The sequence below is a fragment of the Verticillium alfalfae genome, genomic scaffold (assembly GCF_000150825.1).
Source record: "Verticillium alfalfae VaMs.102 supercont1.5 genomic scaffold, whole genome shotgun sequence".
Taxonomy (NCBI): Eukaryota; Fungi; Ascomycota; class Sordariomycetes; order Glomerellales; family Plectosphaerellaceae; genus Verticillium; species Verticillium alfalfae.
The window spans coordinates 569,959-583,897 of record NW_003315034.1 but is presented as its reverse complement, the minus strand read 5'-3'; the positions used below and the strand labels follow the sequence as shown (position 1 = coordinate 583,897).

Sequence of the window (13,939 nt, the reverse complement as noted above, 5' to 3'; positions counted from 1 at the left end):
CGACCCCACCTACCGCAGCCGGGACAGCCTCCCGCTCTAACGAGCGCGGCTTGTATCACAGGCCCTACGCGGAACCGTGTCTGATCTCGGTGTCGTGGCTGACGCGATCCCCGCGGCCCGCTCCCTGAATCTGGCATTGTTCTGGGTGAACTCACCGAGACCCCTGTCCAGGAGACCGCTTCAGCTGTTGACGGTTGGGATACTCCCTCGAAGCTGTCGAAGAAAGACAAGAAGAAGCGTGACAAGGCTTCCAAACGACAGAGCACGGACACCTTTGATGAGCCTCTTCCTGCAGCCGAGCCAGCACCCGCTGATGACCTTTCGCGTGACATCGTTCCCGAATCCATCTCTGAACCTGTCGCAGACCAGGAGGACTTGTCCAAGCTCAGCAAGAAAGAACGGAAGAAGCGCGAGAAGGCTCTGGCCAAGGAAGTTGTCATTGTCCAGGATGACGTCCCCTCAACAGCTCTCGAGACCGACCTGCCGGCCGCCCAGCCTGCCGACGTGGCCGCTGAAGATGAGTGGGCTGCGCCGTCATCGTCATCCAAGAAGAAGAAAAAGAAGGGAAAGAAGTCTACGGATACGCCAGACGAGACGGAGGACCAGCGCGTGGCTGTTCCTGTTGACGCCTTTGAGGACTTGCAATCAACTACGCGCGAGGCCGAGCCCGTGCTCGACGAGTTTGATACGCCCAAGAAGTCCAAGAAGAAGTCGAAGCGGGATTCCCTCATATATGACTCGCCTTCCGGGGCCGTCTCTGAGGTCTCTGTCGGTGGCACTCGGACCAAGAAGTACCACAAGCGCGACTCTACGGTCTACGACTCGCCGTCGGGGGCCGTGTCCGAAGTTTCCGTCGGTGGAACACGCAGCAAGCGATCTTCCAGGCAGGACTCGCTCTACGACTCTCCCTCCGCGGCGGTCTCTGAGGTCTCAGTCGGAGGTACCAGGAGCAAGAAGGACAAGCGCAAGAGCGTAGACTATTCTCTCGCGGATGATTATGCGGACGAGAAGCCGGGCGACCCGCCGGATCGAGGCGGCCGTTCATTCATAGACGATCGCGACGTCACCTCTGTCGTGTCCGACCCGGCCTCCAAGTACGATCGCCACGAACGGCGATCCAACGGGACCCGGTATGACGATGGCGATGATACAAGGTCGATTGCTTCATTCGCGTCAGCGCCCGACGGCCGTAAACGGAGCAGCAAAGACGGCAAGCGCAAGGAGCCCGAGAAGAAGAGCAGCGGGTTCTTCGGCCTCTTCAACCGCAGCAGCACAGAGGTGAATAAGAAATCTGACAGTCGTAAAGACGAGCAGTCTTTTTTAGATAATGCCGGCACCCTTGGCGCGGGTGTCGGCTTGGCGGGCGCGGCGGCTTATGCCGCGTCCCGCCGGAATGCCGCCGGTGCTTTCTCTTCGGAGGACGTTGAACCCAAAGACCGACCGACCGGGTCTGCATCTAGAGATGTTGACTATGTGGATCCCGAGATTGTTCACCGGACCATCAAGCCTGCCATCGATCCCCAGTACGGCGATCTGCTACCTCTGCCGCCGAGCGAGCCCGGCTCGCCCAGGAAGGATGAGTCAGATGAGGAGCTCCCTGCGCTGCCAGACAGCCGACCGGAGACGCCTCCCGAGGAGCGCAACAAGTTGCGTCAAAAGCCGTCGCACACCCGCAGGAGAAGCGCCGTGGACACGCCCAGCAAGAGCCCCAGCCGCACCGCCATTCCTATTCAGCTGCGACTGGGCCAGCGGTCCAATCCGTCTTCTCCGGCATACCACAAGTCATCGCCCGTGGCCTCTCCTATTGCGGCGCCCGTGCCTGAGCCTACTACACCCAGGAGGCCGACTTCGTGGGACAACAGCCGTGAGATTAAGCCTCTCTATCTTCTTGAGCATGCGCGCCAGGGCCAGATGGACCCGGAGATTGACCTACCCGAGCTGCCGCCCAGCGAGGCATCGTCGCGCGAATCACCCTCGCCGTTCGCTCAAACCGATGACGATCTCGCCGCATGGGACGTGTTGTATCCCGAGGAGCATGGCCTGCGACTTGACACTGATATCCCTGAAGCTTTGCCCAAGGACCGCGCAGGATCCCAGGAATCAACCCCCAAAGCTACAAGGCGCGAGCTCGATGCCGACGCCATCTATCCTCTGGCCCTCGATGACGCGCCCCTCCCTTCTTCGCAAGCAAAATCTCTTGACTCGATGGTCTCTCAGGATGATCTCATCGACCTCCCTCCTCTACCCAGCAACCCTAGTGGTCCAGATTCTGAACAGGAACCCGGCCCTGTCGAGCCAATGTCGAAAGACCGGAGCTCGTATCTCCTTCACTCGACGCCCCCGTCTCTCCGCGACATTGCTGAGCGGGACTGGTCGAGGACATCTCCTGACCAGTCACCGAGCCGAGATGCCGCGGTGGACGTTCAGGACGGCGAGAAGAAGAGGAGTTCTGGTCTCTGGAGCGCGGCTGCTGGCGTTGCCGCCGGCGGACTTGCCGCGCTGGGGCTCTTCGGTTCTTCTGACAAGAAGGGCGAAACCCCTGCGACAGAGGACGACAGGAAGGACGAGACGGCCGAAGGCCAGGACGAGTGGGCCTCGACTCCGTCAAAGAAGAAGAAGGGCAAGAAGGGCAAGAAAGCAAAGGAGGAGGTCGCTGAAGATGTGTTCACGCCTGTGCCTGAGGACCTTCCCACTCCAGTCCCGGAGGTCCTTTCTGCTCCTGTTCCTGAGCCGGACATCGTCCCCGCGCAATCTGCCGATGACGTCGGTGAGACTAAAGCCTCGAAGAAATCGAAGAAGAAGGGCAAGAAGAATGCATCCGCGGAACCCGAACCCGAAAGCGCGGCTCCTTTGGAGACCGTAGAGGAGACCCCCCGTGCTGTTCCGGAAGAGCTGCCCAATTCTGAACCTCCTGTGGAAGACGTGGTTGCGATCGACGTGTCGGACGCAATTGCTGAGGCTGCCGCTCCGGCCGCGGAAAATGTCCTCGACGAGCCCAAATCTGCCAAGAAGAAGAAGAAGAAGGGCAAGAAGTCGCAAGCGCTGGACTCTGAGCTCCAAGCACCGACAGAAGTCGTGGATGAGAGCTCGAGAACCATCTTGGACTTGGACGACGCCCCTGCAGCAGAGATCCCCGCCGCTGAGACGATTCCTGCTGAACCTCCTCTTGGAAACGCTGCCGTTGCCGAAGTTGTGCCGGAAGCCGCCATCACTGAAGCCAATATTCCAGTTGGCGAGGAACTTGTCGAAGAGCCAAAATCTCCAAGAAGAGCAAGAAAAAGTCGAAGAAGGCGCAGACACTAGAACCGGAGTCCACTGTCGAAACCGCAGTGGTTGATGACGCTCCCGAGCCGACCCCAGATGAATCCATCGCTGCTGATCCTCTTGCTGCCAACATCGTTCCCGACGCGGCCCCTCAGACTGCCGACGACACATTTGAAGAGCCCAAATCCGCCAAGAAGGGTAAGAAGAAGGGCAAAAAGGCGCAAATCTTGGAGCCTGAGCCAGAACAGCCCATCGAAGACGACATCAAAGCCATTTCCGATGAGACCCCCCTTGATGGATTTGTTGAGTCCACGGCTCAGCCTGTTCTCGAGATGCAGCCTGAACCAACTTCTACTGCAGAGATTGCACTGATACTTTCGCTCCGCCTCCTGAGAACAGCTTCGAGGAGCCAACCCACAAAGAAGAGCAAGAAGAAGGGCAAGAAACCACAGTCTTCGTCATGGGATGTTGATGAGCCGCAAGCCGCAGCCCCGGAGAGGATTTCCAAGGCCTTGCTGACGAGCCCCTCGCCGGAATTGTCGAGACACCCGAGGAGCCAGTCACCCCGGCGCCAGAAGACGCCCCCGAGGAACCGAAGTCTTCCAAGAAGAGCAAGAAGAAAGGCAAGAAGGGCTTATCGCTGGACGCTGACTTGCCTGCCGAGCCGGTGGAGGATATCTCACAAGCCTCTTCCCAAGATGCTGTTGCTGGTGAGCCTTTCACTGGCGATGCCTTGACTGAGCCATCTACACCCTTGGCCGGCGATGCCCTCGAAGAGACCAAGTCATCCAAGAAAAGCAAAAAGAAGGACAAGAAAACGCCCACTTGGGATGATGACTGGGCTGCCGACGCAGGGGAACAGAGCACCGATAAAGCACCTGCGGGAGGGGATTTCTGCCGAGGCACCCATTGCCACCGATGTTGTACCCGAAGTTCCTGCTGTTGAGGCTATTGGAGGCGCCCCCGCTCCAGCGAAGCTGTCAAAGAAGGACAAGAAAAAGGCTAAGAAGAACCAAGGTGCAGATCTAGACTGGGCGGAAGCAACAGACGACTCTATTGTCAAAGCCGAGGAACCCGTGGTTGAGGATTCGATCACTGCGGCTGCCTTGCCCGAGGTGTCTGTTGCTGAGCCCATAGAGGAGCTCCCTGAGCCTGCGAAGCTGTCCAAGAAGGACAAGAAGAAGGCCAAGAAGAACCAATCTTGGGAATCTGACTGGACAGCGGATACGCCACAGGAGAGCACTGCGACGGCAACCGATGTTGAAGCCCCCGTGGTGCAGATTGAAGGAGAGACCCCCGACCTTGGCCTTGAGACTCCACTTGACAGCACGACCGCATTCGACGAGCCAGACGCTGGCTCGAAGAAGGGCAAGAAGAAGAAGAAGGGGAAGAAGGCAACCTCTCTGGATGAAGAGGCCACTCCGGTAGTCCTTACCGAGCCCGTTCCCGAGGCTATCCTCGCGGACGAGCCCGCCATCCAAGACGACAATGTTTCTACCGGCTCAATCACCCCCACGGGCCTCTCCGCATCGTACAAGCAAGACGAGGCGATGCTAGCTTGGGAAGATGCCCTCGACGACCACTCTGCCATCAAATCTCCGCCTCAAGCCGCCCAAGGCCTCGGCAATGAGCTACGACAAGCCGACGATCCTGCCCCCGACGACGCTTCCGACATCTTCTTTGACGCCGAGGACGAAGCGAGAGCGCTGTCCAGAGCTGCCACACCCGCCAACGCCGACTTCAATGCCCAGGCCATGCTGAACGAGACGACACCGGAGGCCAAGCCGCCTGCTCCGGACCCATGGGCCGACGAAACATTTTTTCTACCCCCAAAGAAGAGCAAGATCAAGGGTAAGAAAAAGACGTCCCTCCGCGAGGCCGCCCCCCCAGCCGAGGCCGAGCCGAGTGCTTCCACCGAAGCGCCGCCTGTTGAAGACCCCCCTTTGGCCGCCTTTGGTAGCCAGCCACTGCCAGAGAGCCAGGCTGATGCGGATGCGCTTCAACAGAACCCTCCTTTTACGGATGAGCCCCAACTTGGAGACGTGCCCGTTGCCACGGATGAAACGACCAACGAAGGAGACTGGGGCTCCACAGCGACCACGAAGCAGAGCAAGAAGCAAAAGAAAAAGGGCAAGAAGGGATCTGTTTCGGAGCTGGGCCAGGGCAACAACCAAGACGACGCCTCGCGGGATCTTGCATCTTCTATCACTATGGGCGGGGACGACAGCCCGCTTCCTGTACCTGAGTCACCAGTTGACCATGTTGAATTGACACCTACGGTTTCTACTGCAGACAAGACCAAGAAGAACAAGAAAAAGGCGCGCAAGTCGGTCACATTTGACCTGGACACGGGCAAGACTTCTGATGCGTTGGGCCGGTCGTGACAGGCGACCAAGATGGTCAGGACCAGGACATGCTGTCCTCCAGCGGCGGCGGCGGCGACGACAATGTGAGCTCGGGCCCGGGCGTTGGCGGAATTAGTGGCATCGCCGAGGCGACCCTCCCCGAGACTAGTACCGAGTGGTCCGCGGGCGTGGGCGCCGATTCTGGCTCAGCCGATAACGGCGGTGAACATGAGCGGCAGCAGCGCGACGTTTTGCCCCTGCACGCAATAACAGATGCAACAGGTGCAGCAGATGCAGCGACAACAACAGCGCCTGAAGCAGCTGCTGCTGATGAGGCCACCTCAGGCGGTGAAGCTGGCGCAGCGGGTAAAGAGCTCAGCTCCACGGACCAGGCCGCAGCCACTGACAGGGCGGCGGGCCTGGCGGGAGATCTGGCCCCGTCCCGCCCCTTCGCAGACGACAATTGTCTTCTTCATGCAGATGACGCGCCGCTGTCCGGGGAGGCAAGTGGCCCAACCTCCAATGACGACAAATCAACAGGGGACACGCGAGGCACGGATGCCCAAACGGTGGATCCAGCCCTCACCGACTCGACCCTGGAGGTTGGTGCCCCACAGGAGCTCCCGGGGCCGGTCTTGGCGCTCGACAATACTACTCCCGACGAACCCCAGGTCGTGAGCTCCCATGTTGCTCCCGAGGCAGAGGTCACTTTCGTGACAGAAAATTCAGCTACCCTTCCAGAAGGTGATGACATGGCCGTGCCGACGATTGTGAAGCCCGACGACGAGTGGGCTGAGACGCCGTCCTCCAAGAAGAAGGGCAAGAAGGGCAAGAAGAAGGCGGCTGCTGCTTCTTCCGCCTGGGGTGATGAGTCCGAATCTGCCCAGCAACAACCAGAAGAAGTCAAGAGCATCGACGATTTTTCAGTGTCAACACCTTCACAAGACGAGCCTGTCTCATTACCACAACCCGCAGAGCCTGAGGGCCCGGCACTCGATGACCCTGTCACTGCTCCCACACCAGCAGCTGATGATGATGAGTGGGCTCTGCCAGCGTCCGGGAAGAAGAGCAAAAAGAACAAGAAGAAGAAGGGATCCGCCATAACCTCGGACGAGCCGGTGCTGGAGCCGGAGACACCAACACAAACGACTGAAGAATCGCTTGCGCTCGACCAACCTTCACCACAGGTCGAGCCTCAACCCCCCACAGCGCCAGAACTCGCCGAGCCTCTCGAGAATGTTGAACCTGCCCTCGCGGCTGAGGCTGCCGAGGACGAGTGGGCGGCATCGACGTCTGGGAAGAAGGCGAAGAAGTCCAAGAAGAAGAAGACACTCGCCGTGGAGGAGCCTGAATCCGAGGCTGCAGTTGCACCTGAGCTCGCTCCCCAACCCGAAGCTGAGCGCTCAGTCGATGATATGCAAACTCTTGCTCCTCAATTGGAGACTTCTCCAGACCTGGTCGAGCGTGCACCTGTGCCAGATGCTGCTGATGACGAATGGGCGTCGCAGCCTGCCGGGAAGAAGGGCAAGAAAAACAAGAAGAAGAGGGAATCCGCATCTGCTTCTGACGAACCTACCGCTGAGCCTGCTGCTAGCGAAGTGGTTAACGACATCCTCGCCAGCGATTCGGCCGCGCCTGAAAAGACTGTCGACGAGCCTACTGTAGAGGGCCCGTCGCCTGCGACCGAAGATATCCCCGTATTGACTGCGCCAGCCTCTTCTGAGCTAGTAGAGGCTGCCGAGGATGAGTGGGCCTCACAGCCTGCCGGTAAGAAGAGTAAGAAGGACAGAAGAGAAGAAGCAGTCTGCCCTTTCAGCCCTGACGGATCCGATGTCCGAGGCTGCCGCCGAAGGGGCTCGAGGCCGCTCCCAGCCGATCCTTCCCGTTGAGACAGAGCCTGGCCCAGATTGGAAATTCCCATCGAGGGCCGAGCGGCGATTTACCAGGATGGCCGAAGTCCGCGCCGCCTGTTGATGACTCTGCCCTTCGAAACTTTCAGGATCTAAGAAGTCGAAGAAAAACAAGAAGAAGCAGAGTCTTCTCGCGGCCACGTGGGACGAAACACCCACAGTTCCCGAGTCACAACCTGAGTCGCCCACTGCCACTCCCACTGAAACTGCGCAGGAGCCGGCACAGATTGATGATGGCTGGGGCTTCGAAGCTCCTACAAAAAAGAGCAAGAAGGGCAAAAAGAAGCAAGCCGCAGCTCTCGATGATCTCGACAGCGCTCTACAGGAGGATGTCAAGGTTGCTGACGCCGAACCCCCGATGCTTGATGATGCTCCTACCCCTGTTCCAGCTTCTGACGAGATCCCCTTGGGTGAATCAATGACTCCTCTAGATACCCTCTCACGGGACCTGGACACGAGCGCCCCTTTGACGACATCTCCGAACGAACCCATCGAGGAGGTCACCGCGCCAATCCCAGAAGAGGAGTTCCCAACGACCACGAAGAAATCCAAGAAGGACAAGAAAAAGAAGAAGGATCTCGTTGAAGAATCTGTACCAGAGCCACCACCTGTGTCGGAGGAGCCGACTGTCATGGATGAAGCTGTGCCAACTCACCTGCCCCCGGAGGATGACTCTTTTTTCGCGAGCACCAGCAAGAAGGACAAGAAGAAGAAGAAGGGCCTTCTGGCTGCTGCTGCTCTAGTGGTTGCGGCCGCCTCTAGTGTTGAAGCCTCCCCGCCTTCCAACGACGATGAAAGCTCCCGCCAAGCGCCCGCCGAGGTACCCGACAACTCCCAAGCAACGACAGATGTGCCACCAGCGGTCGAAGAGGTTTCGACCCCAGTTTTCGATGAAGCGCAGCCGACAGATACCCTCCCCGAATCCTTGGACCAGACCGCTGTTGCTGACGACGAGTTCCCTGTGGTCAGCAAAAAGTCTAAGAAGGACAAGAAGAAGAAAGGCAAATCCGAGCCAGAGGCTGACCTCGAACCGGAGGTCCAGGCCGAACCCGAGCCCACTCAGCCCGCCACACTGAGTTGGGCGGACGACATCCCTGCTGAGCCTCCACAAGAGCCTGAAGCCCAGCCAGAACCTTCTGCGGTTGAGCCGGAGGAGGAGCCTGCTCCTGTTGTTGGCAAGAAATCTAAGAAGGACAAGAAGAAGAAGGGCAAAGGCAACGCTAGCTCGGAGCCTGCATCTGAGGTCGCGACACCTGTCGAAGATCTCTCACCATCTCTGGAGCTTCCACCTGTGACTGAGGACCCGGCTCCTGCTGAGGCAGCGCCGGTTGTGTTAGCCGACGCGGCGCCTACTGATGAGTGGGCGGAGGCAACGTCTACGAAGAAGAAGTCCAAGAAAGACAAGAAGAAAAAGAAGGGCCTTCTTTCGGATGACCTCGAAACCCCATCTCCAGATTCTCTCGCCGCACCAACAGAAACCGTTGCCGAGCCTGCCGTTGATCTTCCTACCGTAACGGATGATCTTGTCACTTCGGAGCCTGCTGCCATCGAGACACCGGCTACAGAGACGCTGGTTGCTGAGACGCCTGTAGTTGATGAACGGGAAGAGCAAATTTCCGTGTCCGAGAAGTCAAAGAAGTCAAAGAAGAATAAGCTTCAGGACGATTCAGCTCTGGAATCTGGTGCTGCGACGCCTGTTGAAGAAGTCAGCCAGGATACCAAGGCTCTCGACTTGGCTACCACCGACGACATTCCGCCCGAACCCACCCCCGTCGAGATTCAAGAAGAACATACCCTCACCCCCGACAATTCCGCCCCCGCCCCCGAAGAGCCCGCCGCAGATGATGAGTGGGGCGCAGCGCCGACGAAGAAGTCGAAGAAGGACAAGAAGAAGAAGCGAGCGAGCCAGATCGAGCCAGAACCCCCCCTCAGCGCCGATCGAGTGGAAGACCAGGAGTTGCAGCAAAGTCCTCAGGTACGGGATAGTAGCCAGGAATCACCTCTCGATACGGCAGGCGCGAGCCCGCCTGTTGAGGAGGTGTTGCCTGTACCTGATGTTGCCGCCGAGACGAGCGTTGCTCCTGTTGAGAATGCCGTTGTCGAAACTGCTGCTGCTCCCGGGGCTGCGGACGAATGGGCCGACCTTTCGACCTCCAAGAAGGGCAAGAAAAAGAACAAGAAGGGCAAGGGTGTCATTGAGCCTGAGCCTGAGCTTGAGGTCATTGCCGAGCCCGCTTCCGAGCCTGTTGTCGCGCCAGCTTCTGAGCCACTCGTTGAGACTGTCCCTCAAGTTGCCGATCTTACCGATTCTGTGGTTCCCCTTGTAGATCCTGCTACGCCTGTGGATCCTGCTGCCGAAGCTGTCGTGGAGCCTGTCGATGAGTGGGCTCAGCCGGCAACGTCGAAGAAGAGCAAGAAGAACAAGAAGAAGGGCAAGGCTGTTACTGAGCCCGAACCCGAACTTACTTCGGAGACAATTGCTGAGCCCGTCCATGAGCCCGCTGTTGAGCCTACCATCGATCTTGTCACCGCGCCCATCGACCTTATAACTTCTGATGTCCTGCCTGCTCAAGACGCTGCGCCTGTGGCTTCCGAGCAACCGGCCATTGAGCCAGTTGACGAGTGGGCGGAGCCCGCGACGACAAAGAAGAACAAGAAGAATAAGAAGAAAGGCAAGGGCGTCGTTGAGGTCGAGCCTGAGCCTGAACCTGTTCTTCAGTCTGTCACCGAGCTCGCAACTGAGCCTGTCGCCGAGCTCGCAACTGAGCCTGTCACCGAATCTGTGTCTGAATCGGTAGGCACCATTGCTACAGATGCACCTGCTGCTACCGAAGAACCAGTGGTGGAGGCTTTTGATGAATGGGCCGAAGCCGCCACGTCAAAGAACGGCAAAAAGAATAAGAAGAAGGCCAAGGGTGTTGTTGAGACCGAGCCCAAGCTTGAGCCTGAAATCATCCCGGAGCCTGTTCCTGAGGCCCTCTCTAAGCCTACCCCTGAACCGGCCGTCGATTCTCCTGCTGAGCCAGTCGATCTTGTGACCGCCGATGTGCCTGTTCCTTCCGAGGAGCCCATCGCTGAGCCTGCTGATGAATGGGCTGAGCTCACGACATCAAAAAAGGGCAAGAAGAACAAGAAGAAGGGAAAAAGCTTAACCGTTGAGTCCCCTCTTGAGCCCGTCGTCGAGCCTTTGCCCGAAGCCGCCGTGGAGCCTGTTACCGCGCCTGTCGTAGTGCCGGAAGCCGTCTCCGAGCCTGCTCCTGAGGTGCAAACGGCTATTGAGACTGAGCTTGTTGCTCCTCTGGATGATAGCTCCCGCAACCTCGATACACCGCCAGCGGAATCGGGCTCACCCGCCGAGGATCAGTCGTCTGCTGCCGTTGACGACTGGGCTGATCTCTCTTCTTCCAAGAAAAGCAAGAAGAACAAGAAAAAGACTAAGGCCACGGATGAGCCCGCACCTGCTATTGCGGAGGAGCTGCCCAGAGCGCAAGATGAAATTCGGGAAGCCACTATGGATGCCGCTGCCGACCCGATCGTGACGGCCGAACCTACCCCTCTTCCCGAGCAGGAGCCTGTTGCTGATGAGTTCGCCGATCTTGGTTCGAAAAAGAGCAAGAAGAATAAGAAAAAGGTCAAAAGCCTTGTCTCCGTAGAGCCCGAGATAACGGTAGAGCTCCAATCGGAGCCCGCTCACGACGCTGTCGATTCGACTGCCATTGAGTCATCTTCTACCCTTTCAGATCCAGCGACTGTACTTGAGGATATTCCTGTCATTGAGTCGAGCACGCCTCTCGACCAAGATGCGATCGCTGCCGCGGATGAGTGGGCTGACTTTGGCACCAAGAAGAACAAGAAGGGCAAGAAGAGCAAAGGTGTCACTTTTGACGACGCCGAGCTCCCCCCCACGACCGACGTCACTGAGCCCTCTCGCGATATTGGCTCCGCCGAGCCTGGTCTTCCAGTGGATGTCAACTTGGCCGAAGCGACAGCCATTCCCGAAGCCGAAGTTGAGCCCGTCATTGAGGCTGAGGTGCCCACAACTACAAATGATGAGTGGGCTGATTCCGGCTCCAAGAACAGCAAGAAGAAGAAGAAGAAGGGCAAGTCTGTTGCTTTCGACGAACCAGAGACCACTGTCGAAACCGCTTCCAAGCCTGTCGTCACCCAGGATGAGCTTGTCCTTCCTTCGGAACCTACTCCTATCGAAACCCCGACTTTGCCGCAAGAGGTCGAAGTCTCTACCGAGCAAGCATCTTCCGCACCTGTCGACGAATGGAACGACTTTGGCAGCACCAAAAAGAGCAAGAAAAAGAAGAAGGGCAAGGGCAGTGTTCTTGACGAGTTTGAGCCTGCCACCAGTGCTCCTCTGGAAGCACCTTCGGAAGCTGCCATTGACACTCAAGCCGTTCCTGATTCCGTTGATCCGACTGTCGCCGAAGACGTCACTGCCGAGCCTCTTGCTGTTATTCCTGCCGAAACGGAGGTTTCGACGCCCGTGGACGACTGGGCTGCTAGCAGCACTAAGAAAAGTAAGAAGGGCAAGAAGAAGGCCAAGGGTTCTGCTTTCGATGAACCCGAGCCGTTTCTCGAACCTGTTGTTGAAGCAACCCCCGACGTCATCGTCGAGGCCCCGGTTGAGGCTGAACCTGTCCCAGCTGCTGAGCCGGAGGTTGCCAACCCCGTTGATGAATGGGCTGAGAGCAGCAACAAGAAAAGCAAGAAGGACAAGAAGAAGAAGCGTCAAAGCGCAGCCTGGGACGATCCCGAACCTAGCACACCCGCTTCGACTGAGAGCCCTGCTCATCAAGAAGAGCCAGTCGTTGTTGACGCTCCTCGCGACCTCTCCATTGAGGCGGAACACGTTACGGCATCCAGCGATCTGCCTGGTGCTCAAACCAAGGAGGTCCAGGAGGCTCTCCCTGCTTCCAGCGAACCTCGTGTCGAAGAAGTCGTCGACAAGACCATCGAGGAGGTTGTGTCTTCACAAGAAACCCCGCAGTCTATCGAAGAGCCTGCAGAAGACCCCGCAAATGTCTCCTCTGTCAAAAAGTCCAAAAAGGACAAGAAAAAGAAGCGTGATAGCCTCGCTCAGTTTGACGATGAGCCACAGCCCGTCCAAGAAGACGCCGTGCCCACGCCCCAAGAAGAGCCCGTCTTTGATACGGCAATCAGCGAGGACCCAGCCGTCGTACCCGAAGTTGTCGAAGAACCCTTCGCCGACTCGTTCTCCAGCAAGAAGTCAAAGAAGGATAAGAAGAAGGCCAAGAGGCAGTCTCTTCTGATGGATTCCGAGCCGGCCACCCCCGCCGAAAGCCCTATGGCTATCGAAGAAGCACCAACGACCTATGCTGAGACACCTATCGTCGAGGAGCAGCAGGCCGATATCGCGGAGACGCCCGCTGCTGCTGAGGCTGAGCCTTCCATTGTTGCTGAAGATGTCAAGCCCATCGACCTTGAACTACCTGCAGTCGTCCCGGGGGCTGTCGAAGACAAAGTGATCGATCAGCCTCTCGAGCCGGTACAGGCTGTCGACGACGACGCTGACTGGGGTGTATTTACCGCCCCCAGCAAGAAGTCTAAGAAGGGCAAGAAAGGGAAGGCCTCCGCCGATACGTCCGAGCCTGTGTCACGAGCATTATCACCTTCTCGTGAATTGGACTCTGCCGCCCTTTCTTCTGTGATCGAAGGGCCTGAAGCTGTGCCCGAAGTTGTGCCAGAGATCAGTGAGCCTGCATTTGAAGAACCTGCACCACAGCCCGAGCCTGTCATTGATGACGAGTGGGCCTTGCCTACGAAGAAAAAGAAGGGCAAGAAAGGCAAAGCAGCCGCAGTCCTGGATGTGGATAGTCGAGAAACCAGCCTCCCAGTCGAGTCCCCTGCTCTCGAGGAAGTACTATCCACTGCACCTGAAGTTGTCGACATCACTGAAGCGACCGAGAAGGCCCCTGTACCAGTTGAACCAGTTCTTGCCGAGCCATCGGGTGAACCTGAGCCTGTGGCAGAAGATGAGTGGGCTCTGCCTTCATCCAAAAAGAAGAAGAAGGGCAAGAAGGGTAAGGCTACCGAGACGGATGTTTCTGAGCCGGCCGATGTCACTGCAGTCGATGTGGCTACAATCGAAACTCCGACTGCCACTACAGAAGCTGATGTGGTTGAGCCCATCGCTCCGGCTGCCACTAGAGAAGCTGATGTGGTTGAGCCCATCGAGCCCAATTACGACAGCCCGGCACCTGTTGAAGTCATTCCTGCCGAGCCATCGGGCGAGCCAGAGCCCATGGTTGAAGACGAGTGGGCTGCCTCTTCATCCAAGAAAAAGAAGAAGGGTAAGAAGGGCAAGACGGCTGCATTTGAAGACGCGGAGCCTGCTTCTCGTGCTCTGTCTCCCGCTCAGGACATTGTTATTCCGCCAATGCCTGGAAT

The 13,939-nt window shown here is 58.0% G+C and overlaps 3 protein-coding genes across 3 annotated transcripts; all 3 read left to right on the top strand.

The window, feature by feature from the left end:
• Positions 1-1,138: 1,138 nt before the first annotated feature.
• Positions 1,139-3,303, top strand: VDBG_04502 (predicted protein; the record flags this gene model as incomplete). Its single annotated transcript, XM_003004850.1, has 2 exons — positions 1,139-1,172; positions 1,307-3,303. The coding sequence occupies 2 exons, from the start codon at positions 1,139-1,141 to the stop codon at positions 3,301-3,303; spliced, it is 2,031 nt and encodes a 676-aa protein (XP_003004896.1).
• A 791-nt stretch (positions 3,304-4,094) lies between these two features.
• VDBG_04501 (predicted protein) lies at positions 4,095-7,498 on the top strand (the record flags this gene model as incomplete). Its single annotated transcript, XM_003004849.1, has 3 exons — positions 4,095-5,501; positions 5,557-5,590; positions 5,652-7,498. 3 exons carry the CDS (start codon positions 4,095-4,097, stop codon positions 7,496-7,498), a joined length of 3,288 nt encoding a protein of 1,095 aa, XP_003004895.1.
• Positions 7,499-7,937: 439 nt separating this feature from the next.
• VDBG_04500 (predicted protein) lies at positions 7,938-13,699 on the top strand (the record flags this gene model as incomplete). Its single annotated transcript, XM_003004848.1, has 2 exons — positions 7,938-13,572; positions 13,677-13,699. The coding sequence occupies 2 exons, from the start codon at positions 7,938-7,940 to the stop codon at positions 13,697-13,699; spliced, it is 5,658 nt and encodes a 1,885-aa protein (XP_003004894.1).
• Positions 13,700-13,939: the final 240 nt, after the last annotated feature.